General features: G+C 41.7%; 2 protein-coding genes across 4 annotated transcripts; one reads left to right on the top strand and one right to left on the bottom strand.

Moving 5' to 3' along the window:
* Window positions 1-6,178: 6,178 nt before the first annotated feature.
* Window positions 6,179-8,102, bottom strand: LOC132538661 (uncharacterized). Its single transcript, XM_060191867.1, has 3 exons — window positions 7,926-8,102; window positions 6,858-7,751; window positions 6,179-6,412 (listed from the first exon to the last, which is right to left on the bottom strand). Exons 1-3 carry the CDS (start codon window positions 8,100-8,102, stop codon window positions 6,215-6,217), a joined length of 1,269 nt encoding a protein of 422 aa, XP_060047850.1. The 3' UTR covers window positions 6,179-6,214.
* Window positions 7,412-22,742, top strand: SLC38A2 (solute carrier family 38 member 2). Of its 3 annotated transcripts, XM_007537379.3 has the most exons (16): window positions 7,412-7,552; window positions 8,615-8,816; window positions 9,132-9,213; window positions 9,358-9,473; window positions 11,985-12,058; window positions 12,152-12,244; window positions 12,365-12,446; window positions 14,100-14,182; window positions 15,325-15,383; window positions 15,488-15,655; window positions 16,431-16,510; window positions 16,643-16,743; window positions 17,925-18,049; window positions 18,677-18,821; window positions 18,930-19,027; window positions 19,772-22,742. In XM_007537379.3, the coding sequence occupies exons 2-16, from the start codon at window positions 8,701-8,703 to the stop codon at window positions 19,868-19,870; spliced, it is 1,521 nt and encodes a 506-aa protein (XP_007537441.1). In that variant the 5' UTR covers window positions 7,412-7,552; window positions 8,615-8,700; the 3' UTR covers window positions 19,871-22,742. The 3 variants fall into 3 exon arrangements, with proteins under 3 accessions (XP_007537441.1, XP_060047434.1, XP_060047435.1); XM_060191451.1 differs by lacking the exons at window positions 7,412-7,552; window positions 9,358-9,473 and having other exon boundaries at window positions 8,677-8,816; XM_060191452.1 differs by lacking the exons at window positions 7,412-7,552; window positions 8,615-8,816; window positions 9,132-9,213; window positions 9,358-9,473 and adding an exon at window positions 9,963-11,332.
* Window positions 22,743-22,988: the final 246 nt, after the last annotated feature.

Raw genomic sequence — 22,988 nt, 5'->3', positions numbered from 1 at the left:
AATTAACCAGGAGAGTTAGGCAGTAGCGTAGTGGGTTAAGCACACGTAGCACAAAGCACAAGGACCAGCATAAGGATCCCAGTTGGAGCCCCCAGCTCCCCACCACCTGTAGGGGAGTCGCTTCACAGGCGGTGAAGCAGGTCTGCAGGTGTCTATCTTTCTCTCCCCCTCTCTGTCTTCCCCTCCTCTCTCCATTTCTCTCTGTCCTATATAACAACAACAACATCAATAACAACAATAGTAACTACAACAATAAAACAACAAGGGCAACAAAAGGAAATAAATAAACATTAAAAAAATAATTAACCATAAATATGTCCTATCTACAAACTGTCTATTCTCTAAGCCAGTGAGTGTTCCTAGTATTAAAAGCATTTTTAAGGTTCAAGCCCCCGGCTCCTCACCTGCAGGGGAGTCGCTTCACAGGTGGTGAAGAAGGTCTGAAGGTCTGTCTCTCTTCCTCTCTATCTCCCCCTTCTCTCTCAATTTCTCTCTATCTCTATCCAATAATTTAAAACAAAGCACTTTTAAGTACATATTATATTTCACCTAAAAAATATTTTCTGATGAGAGCTGGGCAGTAGCACAGCAGGTTAAGCACACGTGGCACAAAGTGCAAGGACCAGCTTAAGGGTTCTGGTTTGAGCTCTCGGCTCCCCACCTACAGGTAGGTCACTTCACAAGCAGTGAAGCAGGTCTGCAGGTGTCTGTCTTTCTCTCCCCTCTCTGTCTTCCCCCTTCTCTCTCGATTTCTCTCTTTCCTATCTGGCAACAACAGAAATAACAACAATAAAAATGACAAGAACAACAACAACAAGGGCAACAAAACGAGCAGTGGATTTGTGGTGCAGACACTGAGCCCCAGCAATAATCCTGGAGGCAAAAAAAAAAAAAGTTTTCTGCTGCTGACAAACTGATAGCCAACCTCTGTGATGGTCACTGGTGAACCTTACCTTCTTGGGTGCCCTCCTACGCTAATCATAGCCTTGCCTTTGTTACTAATGGAACAGGACAGAAATAGAAAGTGACTTCTAAGGCCAGTTTAGACAGGCATCACAGCTTCCACCTTGATCTCTCTTGGATTACTTGTTCTGAGATAAGCCATCTTCTAAGTTATGAGGACAATCGGTCAGGTTTGTGGAGAAACCTAATTGGCAAGCAACCAACTGCTTAGGACCCACATGCCAGTTTGTGAGTAAGTGACCTTGGATACAGATCTTGCAGCCTCAGTCCATCAGGACCACTATCCCAGCTGGCAGCCAGCTGCAAGTTCGTGAGAACTCCAAGTTAAACACAGAACTGGAGGGCTCTTGAATTTCTGACTCAGGAACTTTGAGAGGTTTAGCCACTAGTAATTAATAATTTGTCATGCAGCAAATGCTACCTAAATGAGTATTGCTGTGGGCTTGGAAGCTGTCTGCAAAGATAAACTACACCCTTTCATGTGCTGACTATGGAATAAATATATTCCCAAGGGTCAGATATATGAAATGATAAGATGAAAACAGCATGGGACATTACTAAGGGACCTGGGAGAGATCAATGCTGAGAAAATGTGGAAGTCATTGGAATAAAGTAGGTCATGGTTTGAAGAGAGCTGAAGGTGGGGCGGGGGTGGGGGTCAGTACTTCTCCATAATCCCAGTGTCCATACTTGAATGCTGATTTTGTTTTTTGATCAAAACACCACTCAGCTCTGGCTACTGATGGTGCTAGGGGGTCAGACATAATAACCCTGCCATGCAAGTCCTCTGGCTATCACTGTGCTATCTCCCCGGCCCTTCCTTATTTCAGTTTTGAATAACACTATTTGGACAAGAATATCTGATTGTGTAGCAAAGGATCATGTTGATTAGGTAAAATGAAGCCATCAGAAAGTAAATTTGGGGCTGAGGAGCCAGCATAGTAGTTTACAAAGCAAATTTTCATGCCTGAAGCACCAGAGGCCCCAGATTCAATCCTGGAAAGACCATAAACCAGACCTGAGCAGTGCTCTGGTAGAAAGGAGGAGGAGGAGGAGTAAATAAGCAGAATTTCATGGCTAGAAGAGGCTGTGCTTTGCTTGCTTGATTGCACTCATAAAAAGAAAGAAAATCAGGAATCAGGCGGTAGCACAGCGGGTTAAGCGCACGTGGCTAGTGAAGCGCAAGGACCAGCCTAAGGATCCCAGTTTGAGCCCCCGGCTCCCCAACTGCAAGGGTGTCACTTCACAAGCGGTGAAGCAGGTCTGCAGGTGTCTGTCTTTCTCTCCCCCCTCTGTCTTCCCCTCCTCTCTCCATTTCTCTCTGTCCTGTCCAACAACAATAATAACTGTAACAATAAAACAACAAGGGCAACAAAAAGGGAAAAATTAATAAATATATTTTTTTTAAAAAAAGAAAGAAAATCTCAAGAAAAGTTTTGTGCTTGTGCCTTACAGAGTGGGCTCAAGAAAGTTAGCCTTTTCTACCCATACCATCAAGCCATTGCTTCAAGCCTTCATTCAAGAACACTGATGGAGAACATGAAATTGCTAATTCAACTGACACTCATCAAACTCCTACATAACAAGCTCTGTTCCAGGCACCAGAAAGCCAGTGATGAACAAGACCCAGGCCTCTTCCTTATGCAGTTAACATTCCAGAAAGGGATTTGGGAGGGGAAATACAGGAAGAAAGAGGAGATCACAAGTAAACAAGCAAATGAAAATAATAGGTTTCATGTGATGAAAAAAATATCAATAAAAATATAATGAGGGGGCGCAGTGGGTTAAGCATACATGGCATGAAGCGCAAGGATCCCAGTTTGAGCCCCCAGCTCCCCACAAGCAATGAAGCACATCTCCCCCTCTCTGTCTTCCCCTCCTCTCTCAATTTCTCTGTCCTATCTAGCAACAATGGCAGTAACAACAAGGGCAACAAAAATGGGGAAAATGGCCTCCAGAAGCAGTGGATTCATACTGCAGGCACCAAGCCCCAGTGATAACCCTAGAGGAATAAATAAATAAATAAATAAAATGAGATAGTAGAGAAATGAAGAATGCATGCAAGGACAACTTTTGCTGAGACTGTTTTGTCATTTGTTGGTTTCAAAAGGTGACATTTTAGTCAAGTCAGATCTAAGTAATGAGAGAGGACTACATAAAGATATAGGCAAGATTTCTGGCCCTCCCTTTAGAATCTAAATGTTTAGAACTTAGAATTAGTATGTTTTCTTTTAGTCCTAGAGAATCTCAGAATTACTTACTCCTGCGTGAACTCATTCAACAAAACTATACTGTTAGTCTGGAGCCAATAGCCATCAAAACAGATGAAACCATTTCTTTCATGGAAGTACATTGTAATAAGGGAGACAAATAATAAGCAAGTAAATTTAATAGAGTTAGCAAATAGATGTAGTGAAAATAATTTCAGGAGGTGATAAATATAGCTAACATAATTTCAATAGGTGAAAGGAATTATAGAGAAGAACATATGTATCCATATACCCAAAAAGCACCTTCTTTTCACAATAGGCTGAGTGTGAGCAGCCAGATTCTATCCTGAAAAGACAATATAAAATCAAGCACATAGGCAAAAAGATACTCATGAATCGGGGGTTGGGCGGTGGCACAGTGGGTTAAGCGCATGTGGTGCAAAGCGCAGGGACCAGCATAATAAGGATCCTGGCTCCCCACCTGCAGGGGAGTCGCTTCACAGGCGGTGAAGCAGGTCTGCAGGTGTCTATCTTTCTCTCCTCCTCTCTGTCTTCCCCTCCTCTCTCCATTTCTCTCTGTCCTATCCAACAACAAATGACATCAATAATAATGGCAATAATAATAACCACAACGAGGCTACAACAACAAGGGCAACAAAAAGGGGGAAAAAATGGCCTCCAGGAGTGGTGGATTCATGGTGCAGGCACCAAGCCCAGCAATAACCCTGGAGGGGAAAAAAAAAAAAAAAAGATACTCATGAATCATTAGCTTCAAAGTAGAATAAAAGGGCATATCAAATAAAGAAGACAACATATAAGGAAAGATGCGGTATTTAAACTAGCTGGGTTTCAAAAAAAAAAAAGCTATAAACTAGATACACAATTATGGCAGGGAAGAGGCAGTGTAAAGATCATTCCAAGTGGTGGGCACAGTTTGAATGGAAATTTTGTTTGTTTTATTTCATTTTGGTTTTTTTGGTTTCTTTTTTGTTGTTTGTTTTCTTTCTTCTTAATAGAGGGAGGGAGAGAGGGAGGGAGGAGGGAGAGAGAGAGAGAGAGAGGAAGAGAGGCACTTCCCCTCTGTAGGGACTTCCTTGTGGTGCCTGAAGTTCACACTCTGGTGGTCCTTGTTCACAGTAACATGCACACTCTACCTGATGAGCCACCTGGCAGCTCTGTGGAAAATAGTTTGTAATGAGAACACTGAGCGATACATTTTGGCTAAAAGCATGGGTTATAGAAAGAGGAATAGTTATTTTTTTAATGACAGAGTAACAAACTACATACTTATATTTAATAGAAATAAAAGTTCTATGGGCAGGAGGTGACTCTGAGGGTTCCTGTAGGACTTCTACATATGAGATCCTGGGCTTGATCTCTGCACCACAGATGCCAGAGTTGTGCTCTGTTCTCTCCACACACAACAAATCAATTAAAAATAAAATTAAAAGCTTTCTAGAGCAGCACTTAGCATTACTATGTGTGACATACTGATTTTTTTTTCTATTTTGTTTCATTGTGTTAAAGGGAAAAAAAAGTGGTAGTAACTCACCAAATTTAACACTGTCTACCAAAGGTAATCTGAGAAATGCAGTCTGCAAAAAGGGGCTGTTTTTCTAAAACATCAGGTCTGAAATCAAGCAAAGCCATAGCACTTCTTTGTTTCAATTTTGCATTTTAAAAATTGTATCTTTTTTTTTTAATTACAGTTTCCCCAAAACTGAGTAATGACACTGTGTCCCATGATGGCTCTGCTTGTTTTTTTTGTTTTTGTTTTTCCTACAGTCAGGAAAGCACAGAGGCAGAGAAGCAGAGACACCACAGCACCAAAGCTTCCTTCAAATGCACTTGGGCTGAGTTTGAACCTGGGTTATGCACAAGGCAAAGCAACACACTATCCAAGTGACCTGTTTCTCAGGTCCCTGTCCCTCACATATCTAGCCTAAAGCTTAGCAGCCAAAACACAAGGACATCAGCCCTCAATTGGGATCCACTTGAGTTGCAGATGTGGCACAAATTGGCTCTTGATAACACAAATCAAGCTATTTTAATAATATGGTCCCCTCTCCGATTTTTTTTTTTTTTTGGTCACAGACCATTCAAGTCTTTATATAGGTGTCAGAGCAAAAATACAGCTCTCTCCCCCAACACACACACACACCTACAGGTTTGTTTAAATACATACTGCAACATTAACTACATACACAACCTACAGGGCAACAGGTAGTCCTCGAGAAAGCATGATAAAGCCATCACACACACACCCACCCCAGGGCTTCCTAAGCATTTCTGATTTGGACAGGGGACTCACCTGGAGGAAAAGGTGGCTTTTGACTTTTATCAGTTGATATCTGAGAGAAACAAATTCCCAGGGCCCTTTACCCGCCACTGAGATTGCTTTCCTGACAAGGAAAGTTGCTTGGCGCTGTTGAGGAATGCATGTGGAAGAAAAATATTTTTTAACCTAGATCTTGGGTCAAATGCCAAACCTGCCTTAGGGGAGATCGCAGTCTCTCTGAGGAGACAAGACTTAGAAATACACGTGGACAATTTCGAGTACAAGACAGCACAGGTCCTGCACTGTTTGGTTTGGAAAACAGTCCCTGCAAATATAAATATATATTTATGTATACATATGCAAATATGAACAATAATAAGTGTGAAGTGATTAAGGGAGAACGAAGCTTTCCCAGGGCTCTGTGACTAAGCCTGGAGTGATAGCCAAGGGAAGTTGGGCACTAAAGTCAGGAAGGATACTGTTTAGGTGAAACTGACAGCCAGGGTGGAGGACTGAGGCATCTCAGTGGGAAAGCAGATCCTTCCATGCCAATCCGGAACTCAAATACGGGCCAGGGTACCCACAGCCTCATGAGCCGCGGAAACGGACAGTGGGACCGATATCCTCAGGAAAACATGAAAAGCAAAAAAAAAAAATCACTCCCAATCCTTTCCTCTGCCCTGCCCAGTGCCCACTTCCCCACATGTAAGAGAGCAATAGGTCAAACTCTGGTTTATTCATTCAATCAACAAACGCTTGTCCCTCATTTTTTGGGGGGAGGGGGGCTTTTGTTTCCTGAAGGGAGGAGCGCGACCTTTCCAGCAGCTCCAATAAGTCCAGGATCCAGGGGCCCCCAGTTCCCTCGGCTCAGCAAGACCACGCCGCCACTGGAGGGGAAGGAACTGGCTCTTGGGCTGGGCTCCCGGCCAGCCTTCCATGGGAGACAGCGCCTTTCTAAGTGCTGGAAAGAAAGACAAAGAGGAGCACTGAAACGCATCTGCAAAGGGAAACTGAGGACTCCCACACTTCTTCCACCAGAGGCCCAACCGAGCGAGTCCTCCTTTTCAAGGCTTACTGCTCAGGGTGTCTGTCTCCTGTCCCCCATTCTAGTATGGGGAATCCATGGCCATCTAAGGAGATCCCTTATCAGAGCCAGCCGACCCAGGAAGCCTGAAGAGTGAAAGCCAGGTCTGGGCGGTGGAAGAAAGAACAAGGGCAGAAACGCATCATGCAGATAATATGTCTGGGGCCCAAATGTGCAAGCGACCCCACCCCACCCCCGCCCTGGGAATCGCACAAATGATGGAAAAGAAAGGGTCTGGTTGGTGGGAGCGGCCCCGCGCCGAAAAGAAAAGAAAAGAGAAGAAAAGAAAAGAAAAGAAAAGAAAAGAAAAGAAAAGGCCTACATGAGAAAGCCAGGACTGCTGGTGACTCGGTTGGCAGGGAATTGCAATTACAAGAAGACATCTCCCGAAAGACCACCGCGTGCGCGGGGCACCCGCTGGGGGGCTGAAATGAATGATCCCAGAGAAGCGCGGGGAGGGGCGGAGGGGCTTTGCAGGCAGCCCGAGAGAAAGTGGGCAAGAGTTTGCGGGCTGTCTGGTGGGGGGGAGCGGGGAGGGCGGTAGACGGAAGGGGGAGCCATTCCGGGGTGGGGGTGCGGGCGGGGCCTGCGGGCGGGAGGCGGGGCCCAGGTAGTGTTGATACACAAAGAGAAGCCGCGCTGCCGACCCCGCCCACTGACGCGCAGCAGCCGAGTCCCCGCTATAACCCGCGGCTCCGCGGGCGGCTCCGGAGTCTCCAGCCAGCGCTGTCCCGGAGTGCACTCCCGCAGCACCGCAGCTCACCACGCTTCCCCAGCCCTCGTGCCTGCCCCTGGACACGGTGGTCGCCTCGCCACCTGGACGGCCACCGCCTTTGTGTGTTTGTGTGTGTGTGTGAGAGAGGCAACGCTTCTGCCTGCCTTTGTGGGTCTTTTTTTTTTTTTGTATTTTTTCCTTGGCTAGTTGATTTTGTATTTCCACGCTTTTCACCAAGAAAAAAACCCCAGTGAAGGCATTTCTGTGGCATTTCCCGTGTGACAGCAGCAGAGACCACCGAGGTAAATGCTCGGGGAGTCGGCGCGCAGGGCGCGGGCCGGGCGGAGCGGGGGAGGGGCGCCGGGAGGGGCCGCCAGGGGCCCCCAGCCTCCGGCGTCCTCGCTCCCGGGGGCTCGTGTGCAGCCCGCGGCCCCGGGTCGCCGTAGCCCCCCACCCCCCTCCAGCGCGGGAGGTCCCGGGTGGGGGGCGCTGCTGGCGGAGCTGAGCCGCAGCCTCCCGTTAGGGGGAGGGGTTCCAGCCCGGCGCGCTGCTCCGCTGCGGCAAGTCTTGTGACTGATTTGCTTTCATAAAAAATCTAAGGGGTTTGGTTGGGGGTGCGAAAGGTGGGTGGATTCGGGGCTTTCATTTTAGCCAAGGACCACTCATGGGGCAGACGGAGCCAGGAAACGTTTGGCAATCGGCGATCAATATTGCATCAGTTTCCTTTCCGGGCACCGGAGGGGCGGGCGCTGGCCCGCCAGATGCCTGTGGACGAGTATGGTCGGGGGCACGGGCGTGCGCGTGTAAACAAACCCGGGCACAGGCCTCTCCGTCTATAAGGGGAGGCTCCATGTCAGTCCTGCTCGCCCCCCTTGGACTGGGTGCTGCCGCAGAGGCTCGGGGCCTCGGGAGGACGGATTAGAAGGCATTGCTTTTCCAAACGCCAGAAGCCCCAAATATGCTTGGGCTGCTTGCGCATTATTAGAAGCCTGGGTGGGCTGTGCAGCCCTGAGTGCCAGTGCACGACCAACGAGGCTGATGGGGGAGGGGGGAGCAAAACAAACCCTCCCCATCTGCTCTGATTCGGCTGTCTTAAGAGGGCAAAGTACCCAGATCCACTGGAGAGGGGGTCGGGGGGCTGTGGCACTGGGGCTTGGGCGAGCGCAGCGCCCCGAGGGCCTATCTTTGTTCTCCGCGGCTCCGCTGTCTGTACTTTTCCGCCCCTCGGCGCGCCCCCGCCCCTCGCTCTCAGCTGGTACTTTTCCACTCGCCTGGCTGGCGATGAATCAGCCGCCAGGGGCGTCACGTGACTGGGCGGCGGGAGGGCGGGCGCTGCGGTCCTGAGCGCCGCCTCTACCTTGCAGGCAGCGCGGCCCGGTGCACCGCCAAGGACAAAAGGAGCTCTACGTCCTGCTCGATCACTGGTGCTCAGTCTTTCCCGGTGTCCACCATGAAGAAAGCCGAGGTGGGACGGTTCAATATTTCTCCCGATGAGGACAGCAGCAGCTACAGTTCCAATAGCGACTTCAACTACTCTTACCCTACCAAGCAAGCCGCTCTGAAAAGGTGGGCGAAGTTGTGTGCTTTATTTACCAATAAATTTGTTATGTTTATTTTTTCTTTAAAAAAAGACAAGTGTTCTTTTTTGTTTTCAGTTACTGTAATATTTGGAGAAAATAATTCCAAAATTAGTATCTGGGGGATTAATGGCAATGACAGCGTGTCATGTGGAAGTTGATGCCTGCTAAGCATTGCACACATTTAAAGAGGTGTACAGTAGGGTGTTGGGGCTAAATGCAGGCTGCTTTGTGCTTCTGACGCATGCTTTTGCGTTCAGGCCAGTTTATAATTTCAAACACCCACTCCCCTCCTTTTTTGCAGCCATTATGCAGATGTTGATCCCGAAAACCAGAACTTTTTACTTGAATCGAATTTGGGGAAGAAGAAGTACGAAACAGACTTTGTAAGTGTAAAGCTAGAACATGTGTCTGACATTATGGAGTGAAAGCATAGTTTGACTTTGTAGATGCATATCTAACTTACCGGAACCTGGAGTTCTCCATTTAATTATTGTTATATGTTTGGTTATCGTTTTCCCTTTGTGTAGCATCCAGGTACTACTTCCTTTGGAATGTCAGTATTTAATCTGAGCAATGCGATTGTGGGCAGTGGAATCCTTGGGCTTTCTTATGCCATGGCTAATACTGGAATTGCTCTTTTTATGTAAGTATGTGTAAGTAGTGAGTCTGCCATGCAGGGCGGTTAATATGATGATACAATTTAAGGTCCTGAAACTTAAACTGTTGAAGTGGGTGATATTCAGAAAGCTAGTTAGATGAGAAAGTAATAAAATGTTCAAAACTGTAATTAAGTTAAAGGAACTGTGGATAAATCCAGAGTAGTTAGAAATTTTGTTCAGACAAAATCTGAATAGAAAATAAAAATCAGTGCAATAGTTCCAGCAAATCAGTTTGGTAAAGTGATTCTCTCTAAGAAGGATTGTGGCCCCTTAGATGGAAATCAACTACTTAGGAGGAGAAAAAAGAAAAATATAATATATATATAGTGTGGTAGTATTTGCCTAATGTGGACCATATATGGCTTTAAGAAAAGTGAGTCATAATTTTCTGGGTACTGAAAAAGCAGCGTGTGGTTGTGTGTGTGTGTGTGTGTGTGTGTGTGTGTGTGTGTGTGTGTGTGTTGTTCGAGTTCTGTGGGGTTGCCACGTGCATTAGCAAAAAAGTGATTATTTTCATGAGGTTCATAACTAGTTATGTGTTTCTCCCGATTGCTAGCTTAAATTATAGTGGTGCTTTCCCATGTAAATACTTAGACTAGGATTGGGGGCTCTAGAGCTGTATTGTTAGATGTTTTGGATCTCAAAGATCCTTGGAGAACATAGTAGAAAGGTGTGTGGGCCCAGTTTCCAGGAAAATGGGCAAGACTAAAGTATGTGTAAATTTGAGCTAATGTTTTCAATGTTGTCACTGTGTTTGACTAGCTCTTGGCTAAGGTGGTTTCTGTGGAAGATTGGCTCATTGTGAAGGTGAAGAGACCTCACGGACACGTAGAATGAGTTGTCCTTCTGTGACAGCTATTTTAGTTACCTGACTGGTGCTGGTGCCTTCCCAAGTTATTTCCTCCAGCAGAAAAGAATGTCTGAAAAAAAGAAAAAGCAAACCTTGCAAAGCTTTGTGATGAAATTCCACACTGAAGTTAAGCCAGTCTTTGACCACTGAAGTGAGGGTCCACTCTGCTTGCTTCATTAGCATGAGGTCTTCTGAGATCCATCATTGTTAAAATATTTGAAAGCACCCTAATTCTTAGCATTAAAAACTGGAGACAGTCTTTCAATACTGCCAGTGTGGTTATAGTGCAGAATTCACATGCCAGAAAATGGCACCTCTGTTTCCTAAGCAAAAACAAAAAGTCTGGTGTGTCACTCTTTGCACTTTTGAAATTGCTTGTGGCTTTAGCAGGATATGTGTTTGATTGACTATTTAATAGCTAAGTATAGAATCATCCATATTATGCAAGGTATGGAGGTAAATGGGCTAACAACCCCATTAAACAACTCTTAACCCTTGTTAAATAGGATTGAGTCTCAAGGTTAAAATGACATCAAAGATTATGAAGAACATATTTCATCATATCAATAGAAGGAAAGGGGTTGAATTTGTTGGCACAGTTTGAAAATGGTTTTTGATGAAACCAACTATTTGATCCATTTAAGTGACAGCTAGTGAAGTCAGTGTTCAACCCATACATAGATTCCAGAAAACTCTGGGTACTAGAATGGCAGTGTATTGCTACCACCTGGTTTAGCTGACAGACACTGGTCTTTGCCAAATCTTACAGTACTGTATTCACATGCCTGCCCTCTGTAGAATGAAATTTAAAAGTAACTTCTGTTTGCAGGGTTTCCTACGCGTTTATCACATTTTAATTTTTTTATTTCTATTGGGAATTTTTAGAAATGTTCTTGGAGGAAGGGAGTCAAGGTGAAATGAGAAAAAGGAAAACTGAATTTCAGCCCCCAATCCAAGTAACTGGATGAGGAGAGAGAGATCCCATATCATCAGGTTGATAGCCTACTTGTTCTCACATGGCATTATTTAACATTGTGACAGTGCTAGACATGTATTCCACATCCGGAGGCATTATATAGTGACACTGTGGGCACGTCTCTTGATTTGTGCCCCATTGTTTATGAAGTTTGTAGTGCCTGATACTTAACTTTAGTGCAGACTCCCCCTTATCTAGATAATCCAAGTGGTCTTAAAGGTCTTTCCTGAACTTATCTCCATAAGATTATACAAATTCCTTGTAGACCGGGTTTCTTGGCAAGTAATAACACCCTTTTACAGGAACTAAATGGAGAGGTAACAATATGCAGCTGTTTACTGTGGTACCATGAAACTAGAATAAATGCTACTGCCGTAAAGTTGGGCTTCCCTGTATCTTCTGGTACCACTAGTTCAGTAGGTAAAAAGCTGTTGTAACCAGTTCTGTGGCTATAACTTGAGACTTGGTGTGAGTTTGGGGTATCAGCTCAGGCAAGACATTGACACGTGAGCTAGGAGAGTAACTGCCAGCCAGTTCTTGGGCTAATCCATTTATAGCACAAGAGATAATTAGGATCAGTTCTGTATGTAGTATTGAAATAGCAACTAAAGAGAGCTGTCAGCGTAGTTGTGCTAACCTAGAACCCTGTGCTTTCTCTTCTCTCATCAGAATTCTCTTGACCTTTGTGTCAATATTTTCCCTGTATTCTGTTCATCTCCTGTTGAAGACTGCCAACGAAGGAGGTAAGGTGGCTTCCTTGTTATTTTTAAAGCAGTGATTTCTGTCTTCCTCTTGTAAAACATTTGCTTCATGCTACCACGTTGTCCAATCCATAGGATCTTTATTATACGAACAGTTGGGACATAAGGCATTTGGAATGGTTGGGAAGCTTGCTGCCTCTGGATCGATCACAATGCAAAACATTGGAGGTAAGAACTGTTTGTGAAGACCATGTGCTCTGCTCTTTATAGCACAGCATGGTGACACGTTACTTTTGGTGTCCGTGCCCCATTTTGCACTTGTAATGGTATAATTTTGTTTCTCTCCAGCTATGTCAAGCTACCTCTTCATAGTGAAATATGAGTTACCTTTGGTGATCCAGGCTTTAATGAAAATTGAAGATAAAACTGGGTAGGTGTATAAGTAAGGTTACTCCTAAGAAATCATTCTAGTCAAAATGATTAGGTGTATTTTATCAGAGTTGGGTACAAAATGCTTGTCAGTCAATTATTTCCCTCAAGTATTCCTCTTGAGTCTGGCCCATAAATTGATTAGAACTTTTTGAAGGCCAAAAGTTGGCAACTTTAACTCTGGATTATTAAACTTCTAACCTGTGTGTATGAAAGCTGTTTTTATAAAACTTACCTCCTCTTTTTATATTTGTAGTCTTAGGATGTTACAGCTAAATACTACATGCTGGAACCTAAGTTCAGAAGGAAGTTTTGTATTGCAGTAAAAATTCCTATCTGTACTGCACATTTTAAAATTCTTTAGACTGTTGTCATGCAAACTACTAGGAAATAAGTAGTCTTACTATAGAAAACTTCGCCTTTCCAGAAAACTTACTTGTCCCAGTGGACTTGGGTTTTATCTAAGGTCAACATGGGGAATAATAACTTGACCTCCCAGCTTACCTGCAGCTCATTTCAAAACAGGTTTGTTTATCTCCATGGTCTTAGAAATTGAGTAAGCGTTCCTTAAATATCAGTATTTTTTTTCTGGGATCTTTGCTGAAATGAATAGAATAAAATTTATAGGGAAACTTGGAATTTGAAAATAGTGACTTTAAAAGGTATAATTGTTACTTAAAAAGAGAGAAACACTGCATTTTTTAAAAGTTCTTAGGAGATTTATTTTTTTTTTAATTTTTATTTTATTTATTTATTTATTTATTCCCTTTTGTTGCCCTTGTTGTTTTATTGTTGTAGTTATTATTGTTGTTGTCATTGTTGTTGGATAGGACAGAGAGAAACGGAGAGAGGAGGGGAAGACAGAGAGGGGGAGAGAAAGATAGACACCTGCAGACCTGCTTCACCGCCTGTGAAGCGACTCCCCTGCAGGTGGGGAGCCGGGGTTCGAACCGGGATCCTTATGCCGGTCCTTGTGCTTTGCGCCACCTGCGCTTAACCCGCTGTGCTACAGCCCGACTCCCTATTTTTTTTTTTTTTTTTTTTTTTGAGTAAAGGTGGATCACAACATGGCTCTTGACAACCCAGAATGGGTCCTTCCTTGGTTTTGAAATTGGGTTTTGTTTAGCTTATGTGTTATATATTAGTATGAAAAAATCGTCCTCAGTGAAATGTTGTATAGCTACATTTGCAAACAAATACCTGAAAGCAATTTGTTTCAGAATTCCCTTGTTTCTAGCATTAAAAAATGCAACCTAGAACTATTACAGAGTTGGTGTACAAATTTTCTAAACACAGTTAAAAAGATAAGATTACTGGCCTGAACAATGCTGCTCTGTTCCTTACATTCCTCTCAAGCCTTTAAAGAAGCATTTTATGTTAGGAATCAGCTGGCAGCCTTCCCAGAGCAAACAGTGGGACAAAAGTTGAACTGTTTCACATCCCATTTCTAACCTGAGTGAATATGCATTTAGTGCATAGCTGGAAATTTATTCCTATGTGTATGCTTTACAGATAAGCACTACTCCCCCGCCCAAAAAAAAAAAACTTGTATTTTTGTGTTTGTTTTTGTCCTATCTCTATCAGGTGAGCCTTACACATTATGTATATTGATCTAAAAATGTGAATTTTTTTTTTCTTTCTTTCTTTAATTCAGAGTGTGGTATCTGAACGGTGACTATTTGGTTTTGCTGGTATCAGTGGTGCTTATTCTTCCTTTATCGCTGCTGAGAAACTTAGGTGAGTAAATCCTTCTCTAAAGAATATTGATATGCCTGCTAGATGCCTTTCAGTAGGAATTAGTGAGAACTAAAAACCCTTGAAAATGGGGGCCAGGCAGTTGCACACCTGGTTAAAGTGCACACTTAACAGTATGAAAGGACCCAGGTTCAAGCCCCTGGTCTCCACCTATAGGGTAAGCTTCATGAGTGGTGAAGCAGGGCTTCAGGTGTCTGTCTCTTTCTCTAGCCCCCCTCAATTTCTCTTTGTTTCTATTCAGTAATAAATGTTTCCAGGGTTATTGCTGGGCTCGGTGCCTGCACCATGAATCCACTGCTCCTGGAGGCCATTTTTTTCCCCCTTTTGTTGCCCTTGTTGTAGCTTCATTGTGGTTATTATTATTGCCCTTGTTGACGCAATTTGTTGTTGGATAGGACAGAGAAAAATGGAGAGAGGAGGGGAAGACAGAGAAGGGGAGAGAAAGATAGACACCTGCAGACCTCCTTCACCGCCTGTGAAGCGACTCCCCTGCAGGTGGGGAGCCGGGGCTCGAACCGGGATCCTTCCGCCGGTTCCTGCACTTTGCACCACATGAGCTTAACTCACTGTGCCAGCGCCCGACCCCCAATAAATGTATTTTTAAAGCCCTGAAAACATACCTTTGTGAGTTATAGCATATAAAGTCTAGTATTTATAATAAAAATCATAGCAGAATAGCTCTGGGGGCCAAATTATTTTGGCATTTATAACACCTGGTGCTTGATAGACTAAAGCTATTTTGTATGATTACTATCTGAATTATTGGTAACTTAAGCAATACTCTGTCTTGGCATGCAAGAATCAGAAATTCAATAGTGTATACACACTGAAATTCTTGAGCAGAATTGAGGTTTTTAGAATTTATTGGGTAGAGACAGAAATTGAGAGGGGATGGGGGAGATAGAAAGGGAGAGGAAAGATTGACTCTTGCAGCCCTGCTTCAACACTCCAAAAGCTTTCCCCCAGCAGATGGGGACCAGCAACTTGAACCTGGTTCTTGAGCATTGTAATGTGTGTGCTTAACCACATGCACAGAACTAACTTAGGTGCTAGAGAAAATACATGACCTTAAACCTGCTTTCATTAAACTAATCCTGATCCCCCCCTCCAATTATTTCTAATAGGATATTTGGGATACACCAGTGGACTTTCCTTACTGTGTATGATGTTTTTTCTGATTGTGGTAAGTATAATTTTTTTTTTTTTTAAGGCTAGAGTTTTGGGTGTTTTTCCTCTCTTGAGTTAATGAGTCCCCAGTTTTAACACATGCAAATAATAAACTTTCAGGTGATTTGCAAGAAATTCCAGATTCCTTGTCCTATGGAAATTGCTTTGATGCTTAATGAGACAATAAATAGCACCTCAGCATATCCAACCATTTTTCCATCTGAGGTGGCATTTAACATGACTGAAGAGGACTCTTGCAGACCACAATACTTCATCTTTAACTCACAGGTAACTAAATGGAATGCTTACATTCTTAAAGAAATAGTTTTGAGAAGAGGAAAACTACATGCTGGAAAGTTTCTTTTTAAGTCTCTTGTATGTCTTTATCCTAGAAAGGAAGGGAGAGAACAATTGCTCTTCAGAAAATACAGTCAGAGGGGCCAGGCAGTAGCATAGTGTGTTAAGCGCAGGTGGCACAAAGCACAAGGACCAGGGTCAGGATCCCAGTTCAAGCCCTGGGCTCCCCACCTGCAGGGGAGTCACTTCACAATCGGTGAAGCAAGTCTGCAGGTGTCTATTTTTCTCTCCCCCTCTCTGTCTTCCCCTCCTCTCTCCATTTCTCTCTGTCCTATCCAACTACGATGACATTAATAACTATAAGGGCAACAAAAGGGGAAATAAATATTTTTTAAAAATACAATCAAGAGAGATGTTAATATATTAAAATGTTTAATACAAAGTCCTAGGTTCAATCCCCCAGCACCACCATAAGCCAGAGCTGAGCAGTGTTCTGGTATAAAGCAATAAATATATATATATATAACTAATTTTGAAAATTAGAAGACCCAGTGAGTGACCCTATTACTTACTAGTATATTCATATGTGTTGTTCCAAATACACATTAAGATCTTGCTGCTGAATACTGTAAAAGAATGAAGTTAATTATGCCTGGGAAACATAGGTTTGGACTCTTAGATTATTAAATACATGAGCTGCAGAGCTGTGGCGACACATGAGCTCATCCCGTCAGGATGTTCAGTAAATTTGCTTCTCTTTTGGCAGACTGTCTACGCTGTGCCCATTCTGACTTTTTCATTTGTCTGTCATCCTGCTATTCTTCCCATTTATGAAGAACTGAAAGGGTGAGTTCTCTACCAGATTTTGTTGTTATTTTTTAATAAATTCATTGGGAAGACTGGAAAAATGTTGATTGTTGCTCCAACTGCAGCTAAAACATGCATTCTCACATTTGTTTCCCTTTTAAATTCATATAGCCGAAGCCGCAGAAGAATGATGAACGTGTCCAAGATTTCCTTCTTTGCTATGTTCCTTATGTACCTGCTTGCTGCCCTCTTTGGCTATTTGACATTTTATGGTAAATAATGTCTACATTATTTTTTTTAAATTACTATACATGAAACTGGTAACTTCTTATACTTAGTTATGTCATTACATATCTATGTTGTGGTATATGTAACTTGCAATGAGAAATTGAATTTAGAATTAGGAGTGTCCTATAGCATACTTAGTGATAGAGAGTAGGAAGCAGATTCAAACATCGCAATAGCATGGTGTGGTGTGGTAATGCAAAAGATTATTCATGCTGTGGTCCGGGAGGTGGTGCAGTGGATAAACAGTAGACTCTCGGGCGGTAGCGCAGCGGATTAAGCACACGAGGCAAAGACCGGCGTAAAGATCTCAGTTCGAGCCCCCGGCTCTCCACCTGCTGGGGAGTCATTTCACAGGTGGTGAAGCAGGTCTGCAGGTGTCTGTTTTTCTCTCCCCCTCTCTGTCTTCACCTCCTCTCTCCATTTCTCTCTGTCCTAACAACAACAATAATAACTAAAACAACAATAAAAAAAAAAACAACTAGGGCAACAAAAGGGAAAATAAAATTTTAAAAATTAAAATAAAAAACAAAACAGTAGACTCTCAAGCATGAGGTCTTGAGTTCAATCCCTGGCAGCACAAGTACCAGAGAGATGTCTGGTTCTTTCTATCTTTTTCATCAATCAATAAATAAAGTCTTAAAAAAATAAATAGATAAAGATTATTCGTGCTTAAGGTCCACAGGTTCCAAATTCAATACTGGGCCACTACCATAAGCCAGAGTTGAGCAGTACTCTGGTTAACAAAAATGTTTAAAAGTGAACATAGTAACAATTGATGGCAAATAGTATGATGAGCTTGTATCTAAATTGGGGCTGCCTGTCTCTTTTCCCATCCCCTTCAGATTATACAACACACACAGAGACACTAAGCCAAACCTTGGGATTTAGCAATTTAGCTCCTGTTGTTCTTTTTAATGGAGTCATGTGGCTAAATCTCTACTTGATATTTAGAAAAAATTTCCTTCAATGTCATTTTAATTGCATTATCCCTAATTCTGAATTAATCTTATTAGATTCTCAATTTACAGCGGTTTTATGAGTAGCTAATAACTTCAGTGCAAATTTTGCCACATTTTAGATTACTCTGCAGAGAACATGGCACACTTGAATAAAAGTTTTTTGTTTATCTGTTTATTTTATTTTGTTTTTTTGTCCTTCTCCATAGGACACGTGGAGTCTGAATTGCTTCACACTTACTCTGTTGTGCTGAAAGATGATATTCTTCTTCTCATTGTCCGTTTGGCTGTGTTAATGGCTGTCACCTTGACAGTGCCAGTGGTTATTTTCCCGGTAAGTAGTTGTCTGCTTTTTGAATAGGGAAGGGAGATTAAAATATAAGAAAAATGGTGAGTTTTTTGTTTTCTGAGAGAAAGGAAATGCTGTAATCAGAGCGGTAGCTCAGTGTGGGTAGAATACACATGCATATGGCCCTGGGTTTTGTTTCTGCGGCCACCTATATCAGAATGAGGCTCTGTTCACACATGCTCACTTGCACTTAGACCTAAAAATAATTTCCATGTACCTGGATATATCACCTGCCTTTCCATGCACATCAGCCAGGTTGGCGTCTGGCCCACACTATATTGGAAGAAGCTTTAGTGATGTAGTTTCTTTCATCGATCTTCTTGATCTTCTATTTGAAAAAGTCAGCCTAGATCAGTGGCAGTGATAGAGGTTTCCAAAACATTCGGGAGCATTTTTTTTTTCTATAAAGATGATAAAAGTGATTTGTTTTTCTCCCTTGTGGTCTGTTCTGATATTGGTGGGGGGCGGGGGGGGGGAACAGGATGAAGGGGAAGGGAGGTCGAACCTACTACTTAAATAGCTGATTGTCTTAGATTTGTTTCTACCATGGATGTTTTTTGCTTGCTTTTGTTTTCAATTCACTGAAACTTGATCACAATTTTATTTTTGCAGATCCGGAGTTCTGTAACTCACTTGTTCTGTGCAGCAAAAGATTTCAGTTGGTGGCGTCACAGTCTCATCACGGTGTCCATCTTGGCATTTACCAACTTGCTTGTCATCTTTGTCCCAACCATTAGAGATATCTTTGGTTTCATTGGTAAGTGTCAGAAAACATCAAAGTCCATTGAAATGCCAGGACATTTAGGGTTTGAAAAACGATGCCTGAGTCATAGAATTCTCAAAGAACAGTATCACCTTTTCACAGGTGCGTCTGCCGCTGCAATGTTGATCTTTATTCTTCCATCTGCCTTCTACATCAAGTTAGTGAAGAAAGAGCCTATGAAATCTGTACAAAAGATTGGGGTAAGTGAAAGATCCTTTCTATAGTATAGTCACAGAAATTAGTCAACTGGTTGTAATTTTAATCTCCAGCTGTATTGGTTGTAGTTACAATTTTACATTTTTAGTAAGTATTTATTGTGAGTGGAAGATTGAGGGGTGGGAGAGAAAAGACAGTTTGCCATCTAGTAGACATTTAAAATATCTTTTTTTTAAAAAAAAAAGTTCAAAGATCCTGTTTGAGCAGTCAACATTTGTTTAGCCAGTTTTATTTGTGAACTACCGACTGACGCACTTTAGTGGGCAGTGAGTGTATAAGAGAGATTTGGGTGTTGGGTCGATTAAGACTTGGGCTTCCTCAAAGCAAAGCTCTAGAGAGCTGTTATTATTTTTCTAAGTACTGTTATGTACTTCATGTAAAATGTCACAATTCAGTTTACAAAAATAATGTGCGAACCACAAGCTGATCCTGGCAGGAATATTTTAGTGAAAACACCCTATTTCCAGTCCTTATTTTCCACTTCCATTCTAAACCTGGGTTTGATATCTTGAGTTCAATTTTTCCCTTACAAATGCAAAAAAAAAAAAAAATCCAGTTCTGCACTATGAGGTAGTTTGCTCAGTAAATTATTAGCCTTATTATTTGAGACAAAGGAGGGAAAATAGGTTCTAGAAGCCTTCCAGATAGCTATCCTGCCCTATAGATGGAACAAAAAGTCATAGGTATCTTACTGTTTCATTGATCAGCTTTGTCTATTCTCCTTGCAGGCTGTGTTCTTCCTGTTGAGTGGCATAGTGGTGATGACTGGAAGCATGGCCTTGATTGTTTTGGATTGGATACATGGTGCCTCTGGGGGTGGCCATTAACTGGCACCTCTAAAACTCCAGTAGTTCATTTGATGCCAGTGTTGAGTCAACTCTCAACTACTATGAAATTTCACCTAATATTTTCAGTTTCACTTCCTTTTGAAGTGCAGGTTCCTCGCTGGTTCTTCTGAGTGCAGAATACGTGGACTCTTTTTCATTTATTTTTTATTTTTAAAAAACTATTCTGTATGATACCAATGGATATGGACAGCAAAACCACGAGTCTCGGGTTAACGGAAGTGATATTTTTATTCCATTCCAGAGAATGGACGAACTTTAACTTTTATCAAGCCACATGTTTGGCTGTGTCATTGTTTAACTTGGATATTTTATGATTTTACTTGAATGTGCCTAATGGAACCATTCAATGTGAGAAACAATTCTTAATTTACAGCAAAGTATTGAGAGAAAAAAAAAAACACTATTGTTTTTTGTACCAAAAATATTTAAAGACCTCAGAAGCACTATTTTACTTTTAAGAAATTGCCTTTTTTTTTTTAAAGAAAATTTTGTCCAAAAAAGTCAGTAAATTCTGTAAAAAAAACTTCATTGGTATTTAAAATATTAGTATTATGAAATAAATATGCCTTTTTGTGGGCATGTAAGCCAAAAACTTTTTTTTACCCAAAACAACTTTTAGAGAAAATGATGTAATGAAAAATTGTACCGTGAATAGGAGTCTAGATATTTGTTGTTTTCATTCAAACCTCACTACTTGAGAATTCATCATTTTTCTTCTCTGTCCCCATAATCTTCATTCAGATTCTGAAATGTTTATGGCTTCCACCTATTATTAGGAAGATAATGTAGAAATTTCTGTGGGGAGAGAAATAAATTTTTGAGGTACCAAATAGTGCAATTGGGTAAAACAGGGTTTATTCAGTTGCATCTGGCTCCAGAGTTGCATAGTCAGTTCTGGGCTGTTGTCTTTTGTTTTGGGCCAGCCCTTTTTATTTTTGACATTGCTTCCAGCAGTGGAAAAAAATGGGCATTTGATGGCAATAGGCCAACGCTGATATTATCCAGAGAGGACAGTTTTTCAGAATGCTCATCTGCTACTGGAAGTGTGAATTACTTGACAATGTATGGCTTTGTTATGTTCATGTTTTGTCTATAGTAGAGGTCTAATCCACAAGTTACACCAATATTTGGTATACATTTGCTTCATCTAGGCCACTAGGTTTCTCATGCAGTAAGCTTTTTTTTTTAAAAAAAAAAAAACTCAATTGCACTGGATTGTCATCTCATTTTTGTACAACATAAAATTGTTTGTTTACATCCAACAAATGGTTAGCTAGGGGAAAACGGTGCAACCTGAGTGTAAGTAGTTGGTCCAGCTGCATGTCCATCCTCCCATTTCAATCCCAGTTAGAAATAAAACAAATTAGTTGGCTTTAAGAGCACATTTATTGTACACTACAGTATATGGTGAATATATTAAAATAATGTGGTACTTTGCTTATCAGGCATAATGTCTCAAATCTGATACACAGAATTCCATTAGTGGTTGAGGGAAACAAAAAATGGAATCGTCAGTTGGTCATCTGGCTTTATGGTTTTCTCTTGACATGTTTTTAGTTTTAGACAAGGGCCAGCAATGTGGCAGACATGGTTTTTGTTACATATTCTATGGGACTCAAATACAGACGAGGCATCTGTAATTAAAAAACCTTTGTAAGACTGGAAGACATTTTGTAGTGCTCCATTGGGTAAAACCAATGGTCTGCTCTTGTTTGTTTCCACGACATTTGAGTAACCAGGGACCATCTAGAAAGGCAGTGGCACAACGGATTCTATATTACTGCTTTCTTTGAATTGGGCTTTTGGTATTCCTTTCGATTCCAGAAGCTCGCCTCTAGTCCAGACCAAGAATTGGCACTTCTGCTTGAGTTCCTGGAAAGGACTGCTTCCTCCCCAAGACTGGCAGGGAATACCAAAGAAGGAGTTGTTTACAGTTTACATCCTTTTTATGTGGGAAAAAATGCCATGACAACAAGGAAGGAATGGGAAGAAATATTTAAAAGCAATTTGACGTTATGAGAGCTCCTTCAATCTTTGGCTGTTTTTTTGAGGGTCAGAATCAAATGCCTAGGCCCAATTTCATTGCATGACTTGGAGCTGTTTTGTCTGTCTTGAGGTTCCTAGCCAGTGATTTCCAATTAATGAGCAGTCTTCAGTATTAAAAACCACTGTCCTGTCACCTCATCTTGCATTACTGTCTTCCGTGGATGTTTCAGTTATACTGTAATGTTATTTATAGAACAGCATTAATCCATTAAAGCTAACCTATTTTTCAATATTTATGGTAATCTATGTACATACATCGTCTGTGCATATGTATTTGTAAATAGGTTGTATATAATGTTAGCTTTGGGGTTTGGGTTAAAATGTACATATTACTGTAAGTTTCTTAACTGCATTTTGATGAGATTCATATTATGTATCTATAAGAATTGTCTCCAAAGTACCTGTACAGAGATTTCAATATGAACAAATTGACAAATACTAAAACAAAAAAATAAAAATTAAAAAAAAACTTTAAATTGAACTTGCAATAAAAACAGAATGGTTGAACATCAATTTTCATGAAGAAAAAAAAAATTGGTACAAGTTACAATCTCATAATTGTAAAATCTAAATCTTCAAAATGCAGTGGCTATCAAAATATGATCTAGTGTGGTGAACTATGATGACCTCGTAATGGTGAAAGACCTTTAGGAGCCTAGGTGTTAACTTTCTGTAAATAGTGTAAATATCACCACTGTGCTAGAGGTCAACAATTCCAGTATGACTTGTTGGCAGAGAGTGCTACACTGTTTCAATGAAACTGTTTGTTTTAACTAAACTAAAATAAATACATGCTTAATCCTGAGTCCTGTGTTTCCTTTAGGGTAAGCAGAGATGATTTTATAAAGTTCCTAGAGGTTAATTTCTAAATTGGAAAGGACCCAGGTTTGGGCAGGCCCTAGAGTAGATTCAGAATCACCTGAATAAGGGTTTGTTTTGTTTTGTTTTTTTCTTGGTGCAACATTATGAGAGTCTATAGTCATGATTGCATAGATGTACTGTGCAGTCCAGGATTTTATTCTTTTGAATGAGGGTTTGTTTTGTTTTTTTC

The sequence above is a fragment of the Erinaceus europaeus genome, chromosome 5 (assembly GCF_950295315.1).
Source record: "Erinaceus europaeus chromosome 5, mEriEur2.1, whole genome shotgun sequence".
Lineage (NCBI taxonomy): Eukaryota > Metazoa > Chordata > Mammalia > Eulipotyphla > Erinaceidae > Erinaceus > Erinaceus europaeus.
Note: the sequence above shows the minus strand (reverse complement) of the source record. Positions and strands in the feature narration are given on the sequence as shown.

What these genes read in the sequence shown, in the direction of transcription:
- SLC38A2 (XM_007537379.3), top strand. Translation starts at nt 8,701, where the DNA reads ATGAAGAAAGCCGAGGTGGGACGGTTCAATATTTCTCCCGATGAGGAC. An exon ending in GAAGACTGCCAACGAAGGAG is followed by an intron (nt 12,059 to 12,151) that starts GTAAGGTGGCTT and finishes TCCAATCCATAG; the next exon opens with GATCTTTATTATACGAACAG. An exon ending in TGCCAGTGGTTATTTTCCCG is followed by an intron (nt 18,050 to 18,676) that starts GTAAGTAGTTGT and finishes TTATTTTTGCAG; the next exon opens with ATCCGGAGTTCTGTAACTCA.
- LOC132538661 (XM_060191867.1), bottom strand. Translation starts at nt 8,102, where the DNA reads ATGGAGCCTCCCCTTATAGACGGAGAGGCCTGTGCCCGGGTTTGTTTA. An exon ending in GCCAAACGTTTCCTGGCTCC is followed by an intron (nt 7,752 to 7,925) that starts GTCTGCCCCATG and finishes GCTGCGGCTCAG; the next exon opens with CTCCGCCAGCAGCGCCCCCC. An exon ending in AGCAGTCCTGGCTTTCTCAT is followed by an intron (nt 6,413 to 6,857) that starts GTAGGCCTTTTC and finishes CTTTCTTTCCAG; the next exon opens with CACTTAGAAAGGCGCTGTCT.